The 9,795-nt window shown below is 37.7% G+C and overlaps 1 protein-coding gene across 1 annotated transcript; it reads right to left on the minus strand.

Annotated features, from left to right (window-relative positions):
* Positions 1 to 933: 933 nt before the first annotated feature.
* LOC106300177 (cysteine proteinase RD21a) lies at positions 934 to 3,362 on the minus strand (the record flags this gene model as incomplete). Its single annotated transcript, XM_013736270.1, is given in 5 exon segments — positions 934 to 1,280; positions 1,364 to 1,813; positions 1,896 to 2,036; positions 2,118 to 2,353; positions 2,928 to 3,362. Coding segments are annotated over 5 exon segments (1,332 nt in total). The 3' UTR covers positions 934 to 1,193.
* Between the last annotated feature and the right edge of the window lie 6,433 nt (positions 3,363 to 9,795).

Raw genomic sequence — 9,795 nt, forward strand, 5'->3', positions numbered from 1 at the left:
AAAAATCAAGAGCCTATACTTTTTCCACTGCTTGTTCACCATAGGGAAATTCTGCTACAAAAGCACCACGTTTCATCACATGTTCCAAGCTTTCCATCACATATTAGAGAATAGAATAAATTAACAAAATCGATAGACTTGTTGAAACAACATGCTACATGTATAAGCGAAGCACATGGTGAATTAAACCAACTTTGTAAAAGTAGTACAATTCAAATGCAAGGACACTACTCGATCTAATCAACTACAAGTTTCAACAAGAATAAGAGTCCTCAGCTAAAGACATCAGAAAACCCACTCGTCAACCTAGAAAAAATAAGAAAAAGTGGAATCCGAAAAAAAGAAGCCAGGGGTCTTCGAACCTGTATTCTCAAGCTTTACTATGAGCAGGTTATACCACTGGGCCAAGTAAACTTTAGTTAATATAGCCAGGGCGACGTAAGTGTTATACAAAAAAACAAATTCGGCCCCTTTAAAAAATACTGACATGTCGTCTCAGGGGGAGAAAAACTCTCCTATTATATTATAGATTCTGAATTATTATTAAATATTATTATATATAATACCAAATTCAAAAATAATATATCTTTTGTTTTATGCTTCAAGATTTTAATTTTGATCATTTATTTAAAATTTAATATCAATGTGTAGTAATTACGAAAATTATTTATTTAGATTTTTATAAAATTTTAATATTATTAAAAAGAATTGTATGCTAATATTTGGGAAAAGATATTGTACGATTTATTAAATTGCAATTTTAGAATTAAAAATATTTAATAGTTGAATTAATCAATTAAATAATTGAGTTATTCAGTCGCATATTAGAGTGCATAATTAATATAACAATTCAAATTTAATAATATTTCTTTTTAATAGTAGTGATTATATATAGAGAGAAAGTACATTCTGTCCACGTAAGGAACGGAGTACTCCCCATAACATAGCCAGGTTGTATTATTGTACACCTTTTCAAGTTAACAATAAATTTTATGTATCAATGAAACACAACTAAGAGACTAAATGCAACTTATGGTTTTTAATATATACACAATACCCAACAGCTACATTTTTATGTATCCTTATGTCATAAACAACAACATACAATAATTTGACAAATCTCTTCAGAGATCTCTTGCTCATATGAGTCAGAATTCTCTCTGAAGAAACAAATGTGCAGTGTCACCATCTTCTTACGCAATGTTCTTCCTGCTCTGTGACCAGAATGGTGTTGCGGGCTTGCGCTTTATGGCCATGATACTAAACGGACTGTTCTTGCTCTGCAAATGAAATATTCCCAGAAGATTCAAAAAATTACCATTAATAGGTTGTTTCCTTGAAAAGTGGGAGAAGCAAAACTTACCATTAAACAAGTTCCCTGATCAAGGTCACAAACGGGGTACTCGTGAGGGCAGCAACTATAGTTGTCATCACAACATGTGGCTGCTTCTAGTGGGCAACATCCCCAAGCAAGGCAATACTTGCCATAATCAAACAGACAACAACAAGTGTTGCTCTCAGGACATGTGTAGTAGCTGTCACATTGGGTCGGAGGCTTGACGGGAGATGGAGGTGAAGGTCCAGGGTTTGGTGGGTTTTGGCCATTCTTGATCGGATAAGAAGGCTCCACAGCGATTCCACATTTTCCTGCTGAAGACGCAATGTTGCGCTCCATCCTTATATATCCGCTCTCTCCCCAACTTGTTCCCCATGAGTTTTTCACAATCCAATAGTCTTTGCCATTCTCTGTTCCGTATCCGACCGCCACAACTCCGTGGTCTAGATCTGTTCCACAAATTCCATCGAATATACCCTTTGGAAAGAAAACGCATACAAACAGTTTAGTCAAATTATCAAACTCCTAAGAACTAAGAGAACATGATTAAAATACGTACCGAATCATAGAGCTGGAACGCACGACCACCACCCTCAATGGCGACGCTGATTGGTTGGTGAGAAAGTGCTTTCTTTAATGATTCTTCGCTGTTAGCCGGCACATCCTCATATAAATCGATTGTAACAACTTTAGCGTTTTTCTGCATCAATAAACCAACAAAGGTGAAATAAAAATCATCCACAGGTTGTTTAGAATTATTATTCCAGAACAAAACACTAACTCTGGTCTGGTCACAACGTCCGTCAACACCCTTGTAAGGATAATCTTCCTCTGTATCGATTCCGCCGTTGTTTATAATGAACTCAAAAGCATAGTCCATGAGACCTCCGTTACAACCTTCGTTGTATGAAGTGTCACAATCAACCAATTCTTGTTCAGACAAGGATATTAAGTCTCCGGTCACGATCTTGTTTATGCCCTCCACGGCTCCGATGGTTGAAAACGCCCAACAACTCCCTTCATTAATACAGAATTAAATTAGTTGATTCATAGGTCATTAACATCAGCTACTAATATCAAATTTCCTTATGAAAGCAAACACAATCAACCACCAAATAACTCAATATTTTGTGACTAAGCAAGTTAATGGTTCGAAAATAAGACCAAGAACATATTAAAGACTTACTCATCTTTTGTGTTAAAAAAAAGAGACTTACTCATCTTTGTCTCAACTTTAAAAAGAAAACAATCTGGTGTTAACTCGTAATATATATTTGTTTCATAAAACTTAGTTTTGTAGTTTCAGTGAGAATTTAACTCAATATTTCTGTGGCTAAGCATGTTAGTGATACTCATTTGGTCTTAACACGTAATATTTGTTTCATAAAAACTTATTTATTTACTCTCAGTAAAAGTCACAAGTGAAGACTACTATGGGAACTCACACTCTCACACAGCATTCTTGGAAGGGGCAAATATGTCTTTCCCCACAAGTTCCAATACTTTTTGAACGAACCAGACAGATATTACTATGTTTAGAAGTAATAAAAAAATATTTCTCACAAATAGTTGATGAAAATAGAGAACTTACCGCAGCTTCCCTGATCTTTGACCTCAGCCACGGCACCTTCCTTCCTCCAGTCAACGCTCTCCGGGATAGCGTCACCTACACGCACCTCGTAGCGAAGGCTGGACTTCGTGGCTTTCCTCTTCAGCCTAGACCCGAGGTACATGGATCTATACTCATCGTTAGTGAGATCCGCGAACTTCGTAAGACCCAGTCTGTAACTAAGATTCTTCCCGTTGTGTTCGTCTATGAAGCGGAGATTGTCTTTAAAGATCTCGAACCGTCGATCTTTCTCTGTAAGAGAATTCTGAGCCTTCCCGTGTTTCACTAGCCACTCCTCGTACAGTCTTGAAACTTCAGCATCGCTTCTGGAAGAGACGGTGTGGTGGTTTTTGTCGTAGGAAATGATTGACATATCCATCGCTGATGATACCACGATCATCGTTAAGAAGAGGATCAAGGTAGCGGAGTTAAGGAGTTTCATTTTTTCTTCACTGTTTTTCTTTGGAGAAGAAGGAAAGATGATGAAAGATACGATGGACAAGAGGTTGTGGTGGGGTATATATAAAGCCAAATGAGATAAGCCTCATAATTGCTTTTTAAAATATATTTTTTTTTTGAACACATGGTTATTCTATTTCTTGTGTTTGTTTTGGTTGCTCTTCTTAATTTCCAAAATAATGGTGATTAGTTCTGAATTTCACTAGAATGTTCAATCGAGATAGGAAAACTCATTTCTAATCTGCTCTGAACGCGAAGAATTGAAAGTGGTATGAAACAAGTTGAACCCCAATCTACACCTAGCAAATTTTAATTTTTTTTTTCTTTTTTAAAGATAAGATGATATACAAAAATAAATAAAAACTCATAATAAATAAAAATAAAAATAAAAATATGTATTATAGTTTATTTTGGTTACCACTTACTGCTATTGAAAAAACAATCTGAACTCAATTTATAGATTATTTCAGAGTTGGAGAGATAAATTGAAAAGTTGAAGCTCTTAGAAATAAAATAAAATAATTAGAATAAGGGAAAACAATTTACGCTGGATAGATAGCTCAACCAGTTTTCGACTTGACCTGTAGTGTTAGTATGGATAACAATGGATGGATTGAGATATCTATCTAAAACGTTGAATATAGTTTGCTAACAACAAAAGAAAATTAAAAAAAAAAAAGTAAAACATGTTTTAGTAGTGGTGTTCAGTACCTTCCCTTTGATTTCTATTCAACCAGTTAAGAGAAAACAATTTATGCTGGATGGATAGCTCAACCAATTCAAGAGTCAATTCTTAGTTTTTTTAGTTAAAATTAAAAAAACGGTTTTTTATATGCATGCTCTGACATGTTTTAGTAGTGGTGTTCAGTACTTTCCTTTTGATTTCAGTTAAAAAAAATTCTTCAAATAATAACATTTTAAGTGAAGGATAAAGCATCACTTAAAATTTAAATTTGAGCTTTAAAATAGTAGCGTTTGTGGGCCTTGGGCCATGGTTCTTATTTTGGCTTCGGCTGTTTTTTGTTGCCCATCTCATATTTGGGTTTTGGAAGTTGTAAACCGGTGAATTTGGGCTTCGGCTGTGGACTACGCCCATTTGATCAATATAATTTCAATTTGAAGGAAAAAAAAAAGAAGGATAAAGTATCAACATCGGTATAATTTTCCAATCAGCCATCTCAAGTATATAATATTAATATAGTTTGCTAATAACAAACGAAAATTAAAAAAGGAGTAAAAACTTTGAATGTGAGTGTCAATTATAGAGGTTAGACAAAATATGAGAAGGAAGAGATGAGACGTCAAGTAGATCAAGATCTGATTGTCAAGCCCCAGATGTCATGTCCACACAAATAGGAGCGCGCGAGATTCTTCTGATAATATAGATTCTATAAATAAGCTCATAACTCTTACAAGTTACCTCATTAAAAATCACATTGCCGTCTGAATTATTATGATTCCTTCCGTATTTAAAATACTCAAATAGTTATATATTCTGATTGGCTAGTTCAACTCTAATTTATATTGTGTACTCAAATTATTTAATAAATACTTTAAAGAGTTAGCTCGTGACGTTAGAACACTTAATTTTTCTGTCTTATATTTTCGCAACGGTGTACATAAATTTGTTCAAAAAGAAAAAAAAGGCGTTAATCTTTAAGGGACAATATAGGCCACATACGTGTAACATCAACCTCCAAAGACGTGCTTGCGTGCATATTTCACAAGGTAGATCAATAATATCGGCTGAAAGATATTTCAGCCTAACGAGTATAATAATAATTAATGGAATATTTTACAAGAAAAAAACGAATGAATTGAATCTTGTCCGGGATCTCGTGGTCCGGATGATAAAAGAAAGCGTTCGAGACACGAACAAGTTTTAGTTTCGATTCATCCGATACGCGAAACTAAATCATATTATTCTAGACACCACATGAATATGGACTATTGCTTTCGATCCATTTCAATACACAGAAACTAATTACTCTGTTTGTCTTTTCTTATATTTGGGTTGTGGCCCTGATGTTTAATACTTAGTGGATTTGGGCGAAAAAATTTACTTGTTCCTTTAAACAGATTTTTTTGTTAAATATTAAAATTTATACTACCGATTTGTAATTTGCAGCAAGAATTTTCTTTTAAGAAAATTACGGAATTTGCATCTCATAACCAAAAATTACACATATCAATGAAACTGGTATGATATGTTATATATTATGTCGACACTAGAAAAATGACAAGTTATTACTATCTACATGGACAAATTTCGACTGTGTAAGAAATTATTTCCTAATTTCTCAATCAATTATATATCAAAAGCATATAATATAATGGTAGACAAGAGTACACGCTGTGCTGCCGTGCTCTGGGTTAGTTATCAAAGTCAGTGGTTTTTTTTTCCTAGTTTAGTTATTGTTGTAAATTTGACCAAAAAAAAAAAAGTTATTGTTGTAAAAAATTTGTTTATATATTTTGTTGAAAGTGGACAAAAAATCCACTCTGACAAAACCACCCGAAGATTATTCAGAGCCATAGGTATCTTCTCCCTCAAATAAACAAGGAGCGAATGTCTTCGTTCAATCTGCTACTTTCGCGGTCGGGTACCCTCGCCACCGTCGGGAGCAGCCGTGCTCTGTCTCTCGCTCTTAGACCATCTTCAACGCAGGCCTTTAAGTGGGTTCTTGGGCCAAAAATATATTAAAAAAATGAAAAGAAAGAAGAAAGAGTGAAACTCACCTCTTCCGGAAGGTGTAGAAGACCCGTCTCTTGGAAGATACGTGTCACGTAATGAAGGCAAGAGGAGAGATTACGCGTCTCACGCGTTCAATTCATTCTCCGTCTCTCTCTCTCTCTCTCTCTAAACCTCTCTTCGACGAAGGCGATTTCTTCGTCTCTTCGGTGACTCCTCTCGGCGACGTCTCTTCGGTGGCTTCCAGCGGCGACGTATCCTTCGGTGGCTCGCGTCGGCGACCTCTCTCTCTCGGTGGTTCTCCTCGACGCGACGGAGCTCTGTCTCGGTTGTTCTCCTGAAATCGAAAGGTAAGCGATTTTTCATGCATGTCTTAGATTATGCATATTCTTACTCTGATCGGTTGTTTCTTTGTGTAGTTTGTTGGTTGTCGGCGAATCTATCTCGCGGTGGGTCTTGTACTCGAAGATTTCCCTCGGTCTCTCACCTCAAATCGAAAGGTAAACAAGTTCTGTTGCAGTGTTGTTTCGTTATGCATGTGATAGTTGATTGTATATCTTGTTCTAAACTGAATTTCAAAATTTTTATGTGTTTGATTCGAGTATGTTCTGTTTTAAGAACGATGGATCAAATATGATTAGTTAGTTAGTTTGTTTCAATTAAGACTGAGGTGTTGTGTTGATTTGCTAAGTGGTTTGAATTGTAGTCTAATAGATTTATTAAACTTGATTTGTCTGTTGTTTTGCTTTCTGCTAACTGAATCAATTTTGTTTCTGTCGTTTAGTTGTCAGTAATCAGATCAAGGTTCAGCGAGCAAAGTAGAAGGGAGCAAAGGTTGAGAGCACAAATAAGGTTAGTGTTACTCTGCCTTTCTGGTTGTGGATGAATTGGTTTAGTTTAGTCTGTGGTTAGAATTAAATCGACTGTAATTAATGTGGTGGTTAGAGTTAGATAATGGTGTGATAAACAGAAGTGATGGCTATCCAGAAAATGGTTGGGTGATAAATAGGAGTGAATTTGAACTCGTTTTTGTTTGTTGGTTGACATGAATGCATATTCTCTTCCTTTTCTACCATCTATAAACACACATTCCTCCTTCACTTTCTTATCATCTCCTTCATCGTTCTTCTTAACTTCTTCTCTCTATGGATTCTCAAAGCCAATCTTCTAGCTTTTTAGAATTACTAAACAGTCAAGTACCCAACAATGAAAATCCATCTCGGTTACTAAGTTTTTCACCTAGTCCAACCGTTGAGGGATCTTCTTCACGTGCACAAACCGGTGAGGAGAAAAACAAGCAAAGGTGCAAGTGGACAACAGCTGAAGACCTGGTCCTCATTAGTTCATGGCTGAACACCTCCAAGGATCCAGTAGTTAGAAATGAGCAAAAGTCAGGAACCTTTTGGAAGAGGATTGCCGCTTATTATAATGCAAGTCCGAAGGTGGTTGGTTTCCCTAAGAGAGAGCTTAGCCACTGTAAGCAAAGGTGGGGAAAGATAAATGAAGGTGTCTGCAAGTTTGTGGGGTCTTATGACGCTGCATCCAAACAGAGGAGTAGTGGCCAGAATGAAGATGATGTTTTGAAGGCTGCACATCAAATATTCACCAACGATTACAAGCTTAAGTTCTCATTGGAGCATTCATAAAGCTGAGCTTGAGGGGGAGCGTTGAAGAGTTGCGTATAAAGATGTGAAGCACAAAGGGGTTAAGGCTGAAGAGGGTGTGTTAAGCATTGGTGTGATGGGAGAGGTTCACAATGGCCTGACCGTACAAGGCCGTACAAGGCCGTACGGTCCGTACACATTCAGATGGGTGAAACCTCGACCACGGTCACAAGGAGTTACCCGAGTAACTCATGTGGAAAGGAGAGACTTTGGCTGATGGATCAGACCGTTGGAGGATAAGAAGAGGCGCGGCTTGACAGGCTGGCACAGCTGGAAAGGCAAGAGCATCTTGGTCCAAGATGCCGGATGCTCCAAGCGTGTGGAGAAGCTGATTGGCCGGTCCAAAGAAAGCTTATCTTCTCCTTGTTGACTTCACATGCTTAGCTTATCTCTTTGATTTCGAAAACCCTTATGATCTCACACTATATATTGTAACTCTTGTCATTAATAAGAAATCATACAGTTCTGAGTTTATCTCTTGAAGTTCATACTCTCCTAAACATGATTCTAGTCTAATCTCTTCATAATCTCTCATTCTGGTCCTTAATCTTCTCTAAATCATTTCATTCTCTTAAACTTTCATGGTATCAGAGCCAGGTTCCCCATTTCCTGGTTTCTAAATCTCAGTAATCTTCAGCTTCATTTCAATCACGGTTGGTCTTAAGCATTTGGAATGGAAGAAAGCAAGAGCAAGGCTCTCTCGGTTGCGGTTACATTGAAGGGTGGTACTAACTACCTGTTGTGGTCTCGCTTGGTGAAGGCGGCAGTTGGGAGCAAGGGTTTATGGAGCCATATCTCAGAGGGAGCTCCAAAACCAGTTGCTAAAGAAGGAGAAGGCGGTCAAGAGCTGATGGTGGTAGATCAAGAGAAGTGGGATCAAGATGACTTGAAGGTGCTTACGGTACTACATGGATCGCTTGAAGCTTCAATCTTGGAAGCCTACAGCTACTGTGAGACGCCAAAGGACCTGTGGGATACGCTCCAAAAGGTCTATGGTAACATCTCTAATCTGAGCCGTGTGTTTGAGTTGAAGGGATCAATCAACACGCTTGTGCAAGAAGAGGTGGAGTTTACTAAACACTTGGGAAAGTTCAGAGCCTTATGGTCTGAGCTAGAGATGCTGAGGCCTAACACCACTGATCAAGATGTTCTCATGGAGAGAAGAGAGCAGGATCAAGTGTTTGGGTTGTTGCTCACCTTGCCTTCCCTTGAAGATGTATGCGCTCAGATACAAAGAGAGGAGGGATCAGTTGGGCTGTTTGGAGGAAAGGGGGAGCTCACACTTGCGAATCAAGCTGATGCTATCCAAGCAAACAAGGCGGCTTACCGGACTGAGGAGGGAAGGTTTGGAGGGAAGTGTGATCATTGCAAGAAGCAGGGCCATAAGAGGAGCCAATGCTGGATTCTACACCCCCATCTCAAGCCCACCAAGTTCATGAAGGATAGAGAGGCAAGGGCGCATCTATCTGATGGAGCTAGTGAAGCTGGAACATCTGGAGCTGGACAGGCCATGCGAGAAGGTGAAGGGAAGGCCTTAACCACTCAGCACACTCCGGGGAAGGGCACTGATGGTGAGATGATAAGGAGATTAGACATTAATGCTCTTATCAAAGCTCTCAAGGAGAATGGTAACTGTATGAACACTCCTCTAGGATACTCTCTTGCTGCATCATACATAGATAGAACTCATGGTTATCTAAGTCATAACAGTGAGATGAATGATGCATCTAGATTTCTAAACAGCTTGAATGATTTGCCTAGAACCCTTGCTGCTAAAAATGTGATAAAACCCTTGATTGTAGAGTGACACTAGTCTCATTAAGGATATAGAACCTGCTTGTGGAAATGTGATGATTGCAAATGGTGATAGAATTGCAATTAAAGGAATAGGAAATCTAAATCTATTTGATAAAGAGTCTAAAGCTTTATATATGCCTGAATTCACATCAAACTTATTATCTGTTAAAAGATGTACCACTGATTTACATTGCAATGTTATCTTTAGCCCTAATGATGTGAAGTTTCAGGATATTGA

Source organism: Brassica oleracea, chromosome C6, assembly GCF_000695525.1.
Source record: "Brassica oleracea var. oleracea cultivar TO1000 chromosome C6, BOL, whole genome shotgun sequence".
Classification (NCBI taxonomy): domain Eukaryota; kingdom Viridiplantae; phylum Streptophyta; class Magnoliopsida; order Brassicales; family Brassicaceae; genus Brassica; species Brassica oleracea.